At 34.0% G+C, this 16,648-nt stretch overlaps 1 protein-coding gene across 9 annotated transcripts in view; it reads right to left on the minus strand.

Moving 5' to 3' along the window:
- DCAF6 (DDB1 and CUL4 associated factor 6) overlaps positions 1–16,648 on the minus strand; it is a 172,407-nt gene that overhangs the window by 93,857 nt on the left and 61,902 nt on the right. For 8 of the 9 annotated variants that reach the window (XM_089911542.1, XM_022560109.3, XM_089911525.1 and 5 more), the window contains one exon: positions 1,389–1,502. In XM_089911542.1, the coding sequence (XP_089767668.1) occupies positions 1,389–1,502 (114 nt within the window). Of the gene's footprint in view, positions 1–1,388; positions 1,503–13,276; positions 13,404–16,648 lie in introns of those variants that run through there. The other variant, XM_022560105.3, reaches the window with a different exon arrangement.

Raw genomic sequence — 16,648 nt, forward strand, 5'->3', positions numbered from 1 at the left:
GAAAATATAAGAGTTATCACCCCAAAGATATAGCTTTAAGGTACTGTTAATTCTATACTGTTTTGTCTACAACTCTAACTCCTCACTCTTCTCAGAATAGCTGAGTTTGTAAGTTACATTTATGCTAAGTTTTATGTATTTAATTATGGGCCTCAGAACATTATTCCTATTACATAGAATTTATTCACCAAATACTGCTCATAATTCTAAATTTTTAGGATTTAAGAATTACCCTAGTTACCAATTTTCTTTATACTCTCTCTATTCCTTTTTACATATAAAGAAATCAAAAGTTTTATTGAGAAAAAATTTAACAATATTTCACTTATTAGCTTTGCTTTATTCTTTAGTTTTACAGAGTTTTTGATTATAAAAGCAAAATTAAATCCAACTACATTGTATACGAAACTACTGCTTAAAAGATTTTGACATAACAAATTTTAGGACCTATTATTTACTAAGAAACAGGTAAACCAAATGCCCCTAATAAACAACCTGCTATTTTAAACTTATTTCTGCCTTCAGTTCAACGTTCCTAATTGTGTATGTGTATACATGTATACAATATAAAAACTGACAAAATTTTTTTATTTCTATTTTTTTTCTTCTCTGTTTCAATGTATAAAATAATCTTTTCTCCACCTAAAGCATGTTAACAATAGTAACTGGTTTAATTAGCCAACACTCAACCTGATTACTAGTAACTTTTTTTTTTGTAACTATCAGTAAAAATATATTTAGCAATACTTGCTTACTTCATTTACTACTCTAAAATGATCTGAGACAAAAGTTACTGTCTCTAAATAACATTTAGGGTTTAGTTGTCTGGGGCCTTACACTGACTGATTTCTCAGGTCTTTTTCAAGTTTAAAATACTATTTTAAAAAATACAAAATTGATAGTGAAGCTCTATCTTTAGAGAAGTGAGCTAAATCTGAATGAACATGTTGATTAAATGGTATCTAACTGTCTAAAACAAAAGATAGCATATAAATAAATCTTGGTTTAAAGGACAGGGTAAAAATAAAAAGAGACACTAAACTTCTACATGCTTTTATCACTGCTATTGGTAAGCCAAAATTGCCTCCATAAATAAATGGAATATACTGATAAATACTTCAGGTTTTTATAATGCTATGGTATATACTGAACAATTATATAAATTTTTATAAATATATTTGAACTGTACAATTTAAGTATAAGTTCCTTAACTTCACTATTAACATTTTAATTAAGATTTTTTTTGATTATAAAAATATACTTATTGAAAATTTTATAAAATAAAAAATTCTTAATTTATCCATAAGCTCATAACAGAGTTAACTTACTACCCAATTTTAAGTATAATCTTAATTTTTTCATCATTTGTACAAAAACTTGATTCTTACATCTTTGCAATCTTCTTTTGTGCAGCTAGTTTTGATGCGTGTATCAAACCACCTAACAGTTCCATCTTCACCACAAGAGAGAAAAGTATACGGGTCATTAGGTACAGTCATAATCTGAAGATGAAAACAAAAGTACAGGTAATGTTTGTGAACATTTAAACAGATGACTTTGAAAAACATTACTGCTATATCATAAAATGATTATGGCAAAAGCAACTAAGAACCATTTATTTTAATTATTTATGACTTACCCGTATCATAATGCAAAATAGTGCTATACATATAGAAATATGCAAGAGGTAACTGTTGAATTAATGTGACTCATCACTTTGAAGTTTGACATTAATGTACCTTCAGACAGAAAGCTCTTTACATTATAAACTCCTAACAACTTGACAAGAAAAATCCTACCCTTGGAAGCTTGTTCAAACTTTGAATAGCCAAATTTTTGTTTTCTGGATGTGAATTTACACTTGTATTAGAAATACACTGTAAAATTTTACTCTCTGATAATGTTTATAAAAACTATGTGATGCTGAATTAAGCATTTAAACTGACCTCTCAAAAATTTTTTGAGTGATGGTAATGGTTCTATAACAATGTAAAAGTACTAAATGTCACGAACAGTACAGTTAAAAATGGTTTGAATGGCAAATATTATATTATGCATATTTTACAAAAATTAAATTTTGTGAAGAAATGAAACATTTTAGATATTCCTGTATCCACTTCTGGTTTAGCAATAATACTGTAAGTTGAGGCCCTCTGTGAACCCTCCTGTCCAACATATTCCTCCCCTTCTCTGTCCTTAGAAGTAGAAACTGCCAAAATTGGGTATTTAGCATTCTCACATAGGTTTTTATGTACCCATAAACAATGGAAGGTATATTCCTATGTATACATGAAAAGGTGCTCAGATTCATTAGTGATCAACAAAACACAAATTATAATCCTAAGTAAATATCACTACACATCACCAGAATGACCAAAATGAAAGGGACTAGATTAATATCAAATGTCAATGAGGACATGGAGCAACTAGGGCTTTCACACGTCGTTGATGGGGCTGTAAAACGGTACCATCACTTTGAAAAACCATGTGTCAGTATCTACTAAAGCTGGTCCATATGCCTCTTCCATGACCCAGCAACTCCACTACAAATAAATGTATGCATAAAGGCACCTAAAGATGTGTACCAGAAAGTTCATAGCAGCATGATTCATATTAGCTAAATACTTGAAACAACCCAAATGGCCAGTAAGAGAATAAGAACATAAATTGTGATTTACTCTTAAAATACTAAAGCAATACAAATAAAGAAATACATTGCTCTCAAATTATGTAAAACCAGTGATTAAAAATAAGATTTCTTGCCAGAAATCAGTGGAGTAACATCTTTAAAGTAGTAAAGGAAAAAAAAAAACTGTCAAACTAGAATTCTATACCCACAGAAGTATCTTTCTAAAACAAAAATAAACTAGACTTTTTCAGAAATAAGAAAACTGAAAGATTATTCAGTAGCATAGAAGTCAGCAAAGAATGCCTCTTACCTAACTATGACCCATTATTTTTGTAAATAAGAGTTTGAATGAAACTCAGCCACATCCAATCATTTACATATTATCCAAGTCTGCTTTCCTGACACAATGGTATATTTGAGTAGTTGTGACAAAGATTATATGGCACACAAAGCCTAAAATATTTACTATTTGGTATTTTATAGGATAATTTTCCAAACCTCTACAATAACAGACAAGCACAATATAAATACATCTTTTAAAATCCTTCTTGTAAAAGGAAAATAATACCTGTCATAATCTGGATCTATGCAAAGGAATTTAAGATTAGAAATAATAAATATGTAAGTAAACATAATATAATTTTTACTTTGTTTTAAAATCTTTTTAAAGATAATTGACTATTAAAGGAAGAATATTAACAATGTATTAAGGAAATTATGAAACATATAAGAATAAAATATAAGAAAAAAATACCCAAAATTCCAGGAGAAGAAAAATGAAAGTACAGTGTTATAAGATTCTTATACTATATTTGAAGTGGTACCATATTACTTGATGGTACACTGTGATAAAGTTCATGATGTATACTATAAACCCTAAAGCATACACTAAAACATCAACAAAAAAAAGTTATAGCTAATAAATCAACAAAGGAGGTGAAGTGGAATCACAAAAATACTCAGTTCTTCCAAAAAACAGAAGGGGAAAAAACTGATGCAACAGGAACAGAGGGAAAACAAAGAGCAAGACACAAAATTTAAATTCAGATACCTACATATCAATAATCACATTAATTGCAAATGATATAAACAGCCCAATTAAATAAAAGGCAGATGTTGCTAGATTGGATAAAAAAGCAAAACCCAACTATAAATTGCCTGTAAGAACCTAACTTTAAATATAAAGACACAGATACCTAGACTAAAAGTAAAAGGACAGAAGAAAGAGATACCACAATAACTCTAATAATGAGAAAGCTAGATTTGCTATATAAATTGCAAATTTCAAAGCAAAGAGTATTAATGGGGATAAAGAGAGTCATTTTACAATGATAAATGGGTCAATCCAAGAATAGAAACATCAAAATCCTGAATGTTTATGTACCTAAAAACAGATCTTTGAACTATATGAAGCAGTAATTGACAGAACTGAGTGGAGAAACAGACAGTCCAAAAATATTAGATTTCAACACACCTGTTTCAATAATTGATAGAACAATCATAAAATCAGTAAGAATATAGAAGATTTGAACATGGTTATCAGCCATCTTGACATAACTGATATTTATGGAACACTCCACAAACAAAAGAATAAGCAGTTTTTAAAGTGCATAAGATAAATTTACCAATAGACTATATTCTGGAACACAAAACCAGTCTCATTAAAATTAAAAGGATTTAAGTCATACAAAGTACATATTCTGACTGAGATGGATTTAACTAGAAAATAATCATTGTAAATCAATCCATACAAAGACAGTTACACGAGTGATTAAAATAGCTTCAATTGCTATTAAGCCCAAGATGGAAAACAACACAAATATTCAAATATTTCCAAATATTTGGAAACTAAATGACATGTTTCTCAATAAATGATGAATCAAAGAAGAAATCACAATGGAAACTAGAAAATATATTTACTAATTTACTAATAGAAGAGAAATGGAAGTTCAGCATATCAAAATTAGTGAAATTTACCTAAAGGAATACTCAGTGGAAATTTTATTTTACTAACTGCCTGTATTAGAAAGGATAAAGGTCTCAAATCAGTAACTTCAGCCTCTACTTTAAGAAGCTAGAAGAAAGAGAGCAATGAAACTCACCATAGTAAACAGAAGAAAGGAGAAAATGGAGATCAAAAATAGAAAAAGAAAACAAGAAAATAGAGAAAACCATGGAAACCAAAGTTCGTTCTTAGAGATGATCATTAAAATTGATGAAATCTCTACTCAGGCTGCTAAGAATAATAGAGAGAGAAAGAGAGAGAATACAAACTACCAATATCAAGAGTGACAGAAGTGACATCACTATAGATTCTACAGATGTTAAAAGGATAGTAAGGAAGTACTGTGAACAACCTACACCAACAAATTCAGCAATATAGATGAAACAGGTTCCTTGAAAAGGATAAAATACCAAAGCTCATTAAAGCAGAAAGATATAACCTGAATCACCAATATTCATTTTAAGAAATGAATATGCAGTTATAAACATCCTACAAAGAAAACTCTAGGACCAGATGGCTTTATTAGTGAATGCTCCCAAACATATAAGAAACAAATATTACCATTTCTACACAAACTCTTTCAGAAAATTGAAGAGGACACACTTTCCAGGTTATTGCAATAAGGCAGCATTATGCTAACAACAAACCCAAAGACAGTGCAAGAAAACAAAGCTAAAGATCATCTCTCATGAACACGTCTGCAAAAAAAAAGTCCTTAACAAAATGAATACAACACAGAAAGAGGATAATATATCAATATATGACCAGGTGAGGTTTATCTCTGGAACGTTAAGTTGTTCTTGATGTTTGAAAAATAAATGTAATTCACCCTGTTAAGAAACTAAAAGATCCAATTAAAGATGTTTAAGAAAAAAAAGAGTGGAATGCACATTGATCTCAAGTCCATGTGAAATGTTTTTCAAGATGGACTGTAGCTACACAGAGCAAAACAATTCTCAATAAATATTAAATGTTTAAAATCATAAAAATATCTTTTCTACTATAAAAAAAGAAACTAAAAGAAAAGTAATACAATCCTTTCAAAAAATGAAAAAATACAGAGAAAACACATGACAAAATCCAATACCCATTCCTGATAAGTGTAAGAATATGAACAGAATTAACTCAACCTGCTAAAAAGCATTATTGAAATATACCTTCTGTCATAGTTATTAGTGAAAGATCAAAGATCAAAACAAGGGAAGGATGTTTAGTCTTACCACTTTTATTCACTATTGGACTGAAAGTTCTAATAAGTGTGATAAGATAAGAAAAAGAAATAAAAGGAGTCCAGATGGGAAAAGAAGAAAAATTGTCTCTATATTCACAGATGACATAATCATCTAAGGAGAAAATTCTATGTAATCTTTTTGTAAAAAGTTACTAGAGCTAATAAGTGAATGTAGCAAAACTGCAGAATACAAGATCAATATATAAAAATGAACTGCATGTGAAAATACTAGCAACAAAACCATCAGAAATTGAAATTTTAAAGATAATACCATTTACAATAACATTAAAAAATATGAAATATTTAAGGGTAAGTCTTAAGACACACAAACTGAAAATTATAAAACATTGCCAAGTAAAATTAAAGTCCTAGATAAGGGAGATATACTGCAATCATGGATTGGAAGATTTAATAATTGTTGTCAATTCTCCCTAAATTGATATATAGATTCAAATAAATCCCAGGAGGAATTTTGGTAAAAACTGACAATTTAATTATCAAATCCATGTGGAAATACAAAAGACCTAAAATACCTTAAACAATTTTGAAAAAGAAGAAGAAAGGACTTATACTACCCGGTTTTAAGAGTTAATATTAAGCTATAGTAATAAAGACAATGTGGTACAAGCATAATCATAAATCACTGGAAGAGAAAAGGTACTGACCAGAAATAGGTGAAAATAGATGTGGTCAAATGACTTATGATCATGATGCAAAAAGCCCCTCAGTGGAGAAATACAATGTTGGAAAACCAGATATCCATATGTAAAATAATGAACTTAAAGCAGTATCTCATACTTTATGAAAAAATTAACACAAAATGGATCATCGATCCAAATGCAAAACATAAAAGTATAAAACTTTTAGGAGTGGGCTTCCCTGGTGGCACAGTGGTTGAGAGTCCGCCTGCCAATGCAGGGGACACAGGTTCGTGCCCCGGTCCGGGAGGATCCCACATGCCGCAGAGCGGCTGGGCCCGTGAGCCATGGCCACTGGGCCTGCGCGTCCGGAGCCTGTGCTCCGCAACGGGAGAGGCCACAATAGTAAGAAGCCCGCGTACCACAAAAAAAAAAAAAAAAAAAAAACTTTTAGGAGAAAATCGTTGTGACATTTGGTTAAACAAAGATTTTTAGACACAACGTTGGTTCCCCTCCCAAAATAATAAATTTGATAAAATGGGTTTCTTTAAAATTAAAGAACTTCTTTTTGAAAGATACTGTAAGGAAAATGAAAAGACTAGCCATCAACTCAGAGAAAAAAATTGAGTCACATACCTGAAAAATACACAGAACATACTTTTAAAATCCCTCAAAACTCAACAATAAAAAATGAAACAATGGGCAAAAGATTAAACAGACAATTCATCGAAGAAGGCACATGAAGAAACAGGAAAACATGGCTCAAACAAAGGAACAAAGTGAATCTCCAGAAACTGACCCTAATAAAAAGGAGATATATGAATTACCTAAAAAAGAATTGAAAGTAATGGTCATAAAGAAATTCAGTGCGCTACAAGAGAATACAAATAGACAGCTAAACGATATCAGGAAAACAATGCATAAACAAAATGAGAATATTACCAATGAGAAAGAAACCAGAAAAATAGCGAAACAAAAATTATGGAGCTGAAAAATATAGTAACTAAATTTAAAAATTCACTAGAGGACAATCAACAGCAGGCTGAATCAAGCAGAAAAAAGAATCAGCAAAGTCAAAGATAAGCCATTTGAAATTATCTAGTCAGAGGAACAAAGAAAAGGAATGAAGTGAAAAAACCTAAGGGACTTATAGGATATCACCAAGATGACCAATATTCCCGTTATAGGAGTTCCAGATGGAGAAAGGGGAGTGGGTAGAGAGCTTATCTGAAAAAAATAATGGCCGAAAACTTCCCAAATCTGAGAAAGAAAATGAACATCCAGATTCAAGAGACTCAGAGGACTCCAACTAGGATGGGCCCAAAGAGGCTCAAATCAAGACATACTATAAACAACTAGTCAAAAGTGAGTTAATCTTGAAAGCAGCAAGAGAAATGTGAAACATTACATACAAAGAAGCTCCCATTAGATCAGTGGATTTCTCAACAGAAACATTACCAGCCAGAGGGAAGTGAGATAATACATTCAAAGTACTGAAAGAAAAAACCTGCAAACCAAGAATACTATATATCCACCAGAACTGTCCTTTAAAACTGAAGGAGAAATAAAGACGTTCCCAGATAAAGAAAAACTAAGAAAGGTTATCACCACAAAGACCTGCATTACAAGAACTGCTAAAGGAAGTCCTTCAAGTTGAAATCAAAGAAGCTAGACAGCAACACACAGCATATAAAAATATAAAGATTTTGTGGTAAAGGTAAATATACAAATACAAAAATCTGTAATACTGTAATGGTGGTACATAAATCACTTTTGAGTATAGAATTTAAGAAATAAAAGCATTAAAAATTATTATAACACTATGTTAGTGAATATAAAATATAAAAAGACATAGTTTATGACACTGAACAAAGTGGAGCAAGGATGTAAAGGAATAGTATTTTTGTATGTAATTTAAGTTGTTATCAGTTCAAGATAGATTGTTATAACTATGTTTTATGTAATCCTCATGGTAAACACAATGAAAAAAACCTATAAAAGATGCCAAAAGAAAACAAGAAAGGAATTAAAGCATGTCATTACTAAAGAAAAAAGAAAATCAATAAAACACAACGGAAAGCAGCAAGAGAGGAAGAGTGACCAAATATTTGCAGGACACACAGAAAAAAAATTTTAATGGCAATAGTGAGTAGCTCCCTATAAGTAACTACTTTAAATGTAAATGGTACAGTACTAAGTGGGAAGTTCATAGTAATAAATATCTACATTAAAAAAGAAGAAAGATCTCAAATCAACAACCTAACTTTACACCTCAAAGAACTAAAAAAAGAACAACAAACTAAAGCTAAAGTTAATAGATGAAGGAAATAATAAACATTAGAGCAGATATAAAGTATATGAAGAATAAAGTATAAATGAAATTAAGTTCTTCTCAAAAGAGTATCAAAATCAACAAACCCTCACCTAGACTAACAAGAAAAAAAAAATGACTCAGCAAAAATCAGAAATGAAAGAGGAGACATTACAACTTATACCACAAAAATAAAAAGGATCCTAAGAGACTACTATGAATACAACAACAGATGGAATGACCTAGAAGAAATGAATAAATTTTTAGAAATATACAACTTACAAGACTAAATAATAGATTAGATAGATAGATAGATATAGATAAACTGAACAAAGCTACACTACAGTAAGGAGACTGAATCAGTAACCAAAAACATCCAAAGAAAGGAAAGCCCAGAACCAGATGGTTTGACAACACCACTTACATTAAAAAATTTACATCAAGGGCTTCCCTGGTGGCGCAGTGGTTGAGAGTCCGCCTGCTGATGCAGGGGACACGGGTTCGTGCCCCGGTCTGGGAAGATCCCACATGCCGCGGAGCGGCTGGGCCCGTGAGCCATGACCGCTGAGCCTGTGCATCCGCAGCCTGTGCTCCACAACGGGAGAGGCCACAACAGTGAGAGGCCCGCATACCGCAAAAAAATAATAAAAAAAATAAATAAAAGAAAGTAAGACTACAAACCTGTATTCCTGATGAATACTGATATAAAAATCCTCAGCAAAATGCTAAAAAGAAAAAAAAAAACCCCAAACAATAACACACTAATAGTCTAAGCCAGATTTACTTTGACATGCAAGGATGGTTCAACATACACAAATTAATCAAAGTAATTCATCTCATTATCAAAATGAAGGACAAAAACCATATGATCATCTCAACTAATATAGAAAAAGCATTTGACAAAATACAACACACTTTCATGATAAAAAACACTCAACAGACTAGGAATGGAAGGAAATTACCTCAACATAATAAAGACCATATATGAGAACCTCATAGCTAATATATTCAATGGTGAAAAACCAAAAGCTTTCCCTCTAAGATCAAGAACAAGGCAAAGATATCCACTCTCGTCACTTCTATTCAATATAGTATTAGAAGTTCAAGCTACAGCATCAAGGCAAGAAAAAAGAAATAAAAGACATCAAAATTGGAAAGGAAGAAGTAAAATTATCTCTATTTGCAGATAACCTGATCTTATACATAGAAAACTCTAAAGTTTCTGCAACAAAACTATTAGAATAAATCAATACAGCAAGGTTGCAGTTACAAAATCAACACTTAAAAATCAGCTGTATTTATATACAGTAACAATGAACAACCTGAAAATGAAATTAAGAAAACAACCCATTTATAATAGCATCAAAAAAATAAAATACTTGGGAATAAACTTATTCAAGGAGGTGAAAGATCTGTACACTGAAAACTACAAAACAATGCTGAAAGAAATTATAGAAGACACAAATAAATGGAAAGATGTTCTGTGTTCATGGGCTGGAAGACTGAATATTGTTAAAATGTCCATATTACCCAATGTGACCTATATTTAATGCAATTTCTATCAAAATTCCAAGGACATTTTCACAGAATAAAAAAAAAAAAACCCTAAAATTCATATGGAATCTCAAAGGACACAAAACAGCCACAACAATCTTCAGAAAGCAAAACAAAGCTGGAGGCCTCACACTTGCTGATTTCAAAGCGTATTACAAAGTTACTACATTTAAAACATTATAACAGACCTACAGACCAATGGAACAGAGTAGAGAACCCAGGAATAAATAAACCCTCACATATGTGGTCACATGATCTTTGAGAAAGGTGCCAAGGCTACACAATAGGGAAAGAATAGTCCCTTCAACAAATGGTATTGAGAAAACTAGATATTCACATGTCCAGTTTTGAAGGAAGTAAGGAAGGAAGAAGGAAGTTGGACCCTTATTTACGCCACATACAAAAATTTAAATGTATTAAAGACATTTTAATGTAATACTTAAAACTATAAAACTCCTAGAAAAAAACCCTGGGGAAACACTTCATGACTTTAGATTTGGCAATGATTTCTTGGATATGACACCAAAAGCTCAGGCAACAAAAGTGTAAATAGATAATATCAAACTTAAAAACTTCTACACAGCAAAGGAAACAATCATCAGAGGGAAAAGAGAATCAACAGAATGGGAGAAAATGCACACTGCATCTTATAAGGGATTAATAGCCAAAATATATAAAGAGGGACTTTCCTGGTGGTCCAGTGGTTAAGAATCTGTCTTGCAATGCAGGGGACGCAGGTTCAATCTCTGGTCAGGGAACTAAGATCCCACCTGCCATGGGGCAACTAAGCCCGCACGTCAAAACTACTAAGCCCACACACTCTGGAGCCCGCGTGCCACAGCTAAAGAGCCCGCGTGCTGCAACTACACAGCCCACGTGCCACAACTACAGACCCCATGCACTCTGGAGCCCGCGTGCCACAACTAGAGAGCCCGTGTGCTGCAACTAATGAACCTGTGCTCTCTGGAGCCCACACACCACAATCAGAGAAAAGCCCGTGCACCACAATGAGGAACCTTCATGCCCAACGAAAGATCCCGCATGCTGCAACTAAGATCAGACCCAGACGCAGCTACATAAATAACATATATATATGTGTGTGTATATATATGTGTGTGTATATATATATGTGTGTGTATATACATATATAATCTCTTCAATTCAACAATAAAGCAATCCAATTAAAAAATGGGCAAAGTACTTGAATAGACATTTTTCCAAAGATATACAAATGACCAACATACACAAAAAGAGCTAACTCAACATCACTAATTAAGGAAGCAAATAAAAACCTTATTTAGCTATCTCCTCACATGTTAGAATGGCCACTATTTTTAAAAAAACAGAAAATAACAAGTGTTGACAAGGATGTGGAGAAATTGCAACCTCTGTGCACTTTTATTGGGAATGGAAAATGGTACAGCTGCTATGGAGAAAAGTATGGAAATTCCTCAGAAAACTAAAAATAGAATAATCATATGATCCAGCAATCCCACTTCTGTGTATATATATCTAAAAGAATTGAAAACAGAACCTTGAAGAGATATTTGTACACTCCTGTGTTCATTACAGCATTATTCACAACAGCTAAGAGGTGGAAGCATCGCAAATGATCATTGATGGGTAAACAAGAAAAGAAAATATGTTATATATATACAATGGAATACTATTACGCCTTAACAAAGAAGGAAATCCTGTCATATGCTACAATACAGATGAAACTTGAGGACACTGTGCTAACTAAAATAAGCCAGTCACAAAATGACAATTTCTGCATGATTCTACTTCTGTGAGTTATTTAAACTTATCAAACTCTTAGAAACAGAAAGTAGAATGGTAGTTGTCAGATGCTGGGATAAGGGGGAAGAGGAGAACTGTTCAATGGACACAAAGTTTTAGTTTTGAACAAAAAACTATATTCCAATCACAGTGTATATGTATTCAGCAAAAAAAACCTTTGGCAAAAGGTTATATACTGTTAAAACGTCCTTATATAGGCTGCCTCTTTTGTTTATGTGCTGTTTGCGATTCTGATTTAATTTTCTAAGAAGTAAGTTATGTTTATACAAAAAAGATCCATAGGGGAGAAAAAAATAAACTCCTACTTCATATTAGCAGAAAAATCAAATCCAGGTGAATTATAAGATTTAAATGGAAAAGACAAAACAATAAACTTTCTAAAAAAGAAAACAGAAGAATGCCTCCATAACCTTCATGTAAGATTTTTTGACATCTTTATTTAATAGAGTATAATTGCTTTACAATGGTGTGTTAGTTTCTGCTTTAAAACAAAGTGAATCAGTTATACATATACATATGTCCCCATATCTCTTCCCTCTTGCATCTCCCTCCCTCCCACCCTCCCTATCCCACTCCTCTAGGTGGTCACAAAGCACCGAGCTGATCTCCCTGTGCTATGCGGCTGAAGAAAAGATGTTTTTCAGCAGGATGCAGAAAGCACTAACAATAAAAGAAAAGACCAATGCATTAGACAACACTGAGAACTTCTATTCATCACAAGACATCATCAGGAGTGTGAAAATACAACCACAGAGTGGAAGAGGTAGCTTCATATGCAGAAGATATAAGAAATTTCTATAAATCAACAATAATAATGAAATAAAATGGACAACCCAATAGAAAGATTAGGAAAGAAATCTGAATACGCACTTGACAAGACAGTACATCCAAATAACCAATAAACATATGAAGAGATGCTCAACCTCAGAAGTATCAACAGAAAAAGGCATGTTAAACCACAAGAACCTGTCAAAATTAGAAATTAACAATACCAATTGTTGGCAAAGATGAGGAGCAATAGGAATTCTTATACGCCATTGGGGGGAACGAAAACTGTTACACTTTGGAAAACTATTTGGCATTATCTCTAATATAAACAAATACGTACCCTGTGACCGAACAAGTTTACCTCTAAACATAAATATACTGAAAGTCATGTAAAGGAATGTTCTCCAAACTGGAAATCAAATTTAAAATTTTCATCAACAGCAGAACAGATCAATCAGCTGTGGTTTATTCACACGATGGAATACTAAAAAGCAATGAAAATGAACACATTATACTTGTACCCAACATGGATGAATTTCACAAATGTAAGATTTTGTTCAGCAAAAGACATCAAATTCAAAAACAAAAAGAAACAGAAGACCATTTAATATGACTTCATTTATATAATGTTCAAAAACAGAAAAACTAAAGGTGGTTAGAAAAATGAGGTGTTGGAAGTCAGGATAAAGGGGCTTCTGGGAAACTTCATGCCTTATATTTCTTTTTTTTTTTTTTAATATTTATTTATTTATTTATTGGTTGCACCGGGTCTTAGTTGCAGTAGGCAGGCTCCCTGGTTGCGGCTCCAGGGCTCCTTAGGTGCAGCAGGTAGCCTCTTTAGTTGTGGCATGTGGGCTCCTTAGTTGTGGCATGTGAACGCTTAGTTGCAGCATGCATGTGAGATCTAGTACGCTGACCAGGGACTGAACCCAGGCCCCCTACATTGGGAGCACGGAGTTATCCACTGTGCCACCAGGGAAGTCCCAATGCCTTATATTTCTTGATCTTTGTGGTTGATACATGTACAGATTCACTTTGTGATACTTTACTGAGCTATATGCTTAGTGTTTATGTACTTTAACTACATGTTTTATACATCAATGGAAAAAAATAACTTTAATGGTAGATAGAATAAGGTCTTAAAATGTATCTCATCAGAATTCCAGAATAAAAGAATACAGAGAGGAGGCTAGGAGATCTGCCTCAGATACCTGACACAAAACAAATTTTAAAATATTTGCTTCCAAAGAAATGGGCTTTCAGATAGTGTTCCTCAGACAACACTAAGGCAAGGGAAAGAACCTCAATCTAGCTGAACTAAAAGGTAAAGAAAGTACAACTTCAAGTGGAGGAACCAAGATGGCGGAGTACAAGGACGTGCTCTCACTCCCTCTTGCAAGAACACCAGAATCACAACTAGCTGCTGGACAATCATCGAAAGGAAGACACTGGAACTCACCAAAAAAGATACCCCACATCCAAAGACAAAGGAGAAGCCACAGTGAGACGGCAGGAGGGGCGCAATCACAGTAAAATCAATCCCATAACTGCTGGGTGCGTGACTCACAAACTGGAGAACACTTATACCACAGAAGTCCACCCACTGGAGTGAAGGTTCTGAGCCCCATGTCAGGCTTCCCAACCTGGGGGTCCGGCAACGGGAGGAGGAATTCCTAGAGAATCAGACTTTGAAGCCTAGTGGGAATTGACTGCAGGAGTTCGACAGGACTGGGGGAAACAGAGACCCCAAACTTGGAGGGCACACACAAAGTAGTGTGCACATTGGGACCCAGGGGAAGGAGCAGTGACCCCAGGGGAGACTGAACCAGACCTACCTGCTAGTGTTGGAGGGTCTCCTGCAGAGGCAGCGGGTGGCTGTGGCTACCGTGGGGACAAGGACACTTGTCTAGCAGCAGAAGTTCTGGGAAGTACTCCTTGGCATGAGCCCTCCCAGAGTCTGTCATTAGCCCCACCAAGGAGCCAAGGTAGGCTCCAGTGTTCGGTTGCCTCAGGCCAAACAAACAACAGGGAGGGAACCCAGCCCCACCCATCAGCAGTCAAGTGGATTAAAGTTTTACTGAGCTCTGCCCACCAGAGCAACAGTCAGCTCTACCCACCACCAGTCTCTCCCATCAGGAAACTTACACAAGCCTCTTAGATGGCCTCATCCACCAGAGGACAGACAGCAGAAGGAAGAAGAACTACAATCCTGCAGCCTGTGGAACAAAAACCACATTCACAGAAAGACAGACAAGATGAAAAGGCAGAGTGCTATGTACTAGATGAAAGAACAAGATAAAACCCCAGAAAAACAACTAAATGAAGTGGAGATAGGCAACCTTCCAGAAAAACAATTCAGAATAATGATAGTGAAGATGATCCAGGACCTCGGAAAAAAAATGGAGGCAAAGATCCAGAATATGCAAGAAATGTTTAACAAAGACCTAGAAGAATTAAAGAACAAACAGATAAACACTACAATAACTGAAATGAAAACTACACTAGAAGGAATCAATAACAGAATAACTGAGGCAGAAGAACGGATAAGTGACCTGGAAGACAGAAAGGTGGAATACACTGCTGCGGAACAAAATAAAGAAAAAAGAATGAAAAGAAATGAAGACAGCCGAAGAGACCTCGGGGACAACATTAAATGCAACAACATTCGCATTATATGGGTCCCAGAAGGAAAAGAGAGAGAGAAAGGACCTGAGAAAATATTTGAAGAGATTATAGTCGAAAACTTCCCTAACATGGGAAAGGAAATAGCCACCTAAGTCCAGGAAGCACAGCGAGTCCCAAACAGGGTAAACGCAAGGAGGAACACATCGAGACACATAGTAATAAAATTGGCAAAAATTAAAGATAAATTACTGAAATCAGCAAGGGAAAAACAACAAATAATATACAAGGGAACTCCCATAAGGTTAACAGCTGATTTCTCAGCAGAAATGCCACAAGCCAGAAGAGAGTGGCATGACATACTTAAAGTGATGAAAGGGAAAAACCTACAACCAAGATTACTCTACCCAGCAAGGATCTCATTCAGATTCAATGGAGAAATCAAAAGCTTTACAGATAAGCAAAAGCTAAGAGAATTTAGCACCACCAAACCAGCTCTACAACAAATGCTAAAGGAACTTCTCTAAGTGGGAAACACAAGAGAAGAAAAGGACCTACAAAAACAAACCCAAAACAATTAAGAAAATGGTCATAGGAACATACATGTCGATAATTACCTTAAATGTGAATGGATTAAATGCTCCAACCAAAAGACACATGCTTGTTGAATGGATACAAAAACAAGACCCATATATATGCTGTCTACAAGAGACCCACTTCAGACCTAAGGACACATACAGACTAAAAGTGAGGGGATGGAAAAAGATATTCCATGGCAAATGAAATCAAAAGAAAGCTGGAGTAGCTATACTCATATCAGATAAAATAGACTTTAAAATACAAGAGACAAGGAAGGACACTACATAATGATCAAGGGATCAATCCAAGAAGAAGATATAACAATTATAAATATATATACACCCAACATAGGAGCACCACAATACATAAGGCAACTGTTAACACTATAAAAGAGGAAATCGACAGTAACACAGTAATACTGGGGGACTTTAACACCTCACTCACACCAATGGACAGATCATCCAAAATGAACATAAATGATGAAACAGAAGCTTTAAATGACACAATAGAC

The sequence above is a fragment of the Delphinapterus leucas genome, chromosome 1 (assembly GCF_059928025.1).
Source record: "Delphinapterus leucas isolate spDelLeu-1000000601 "Yukka" chromosome 1, BTC_Dleu_Yukka2, whole genome shotgun sequence".
Taxonomy (NCBI): Eukaryota; Metazoa; Chordata; class Mammalia; order Artiodactyla; family Monodontidae; genus Delphinapterus; species Delphinapterus leucas.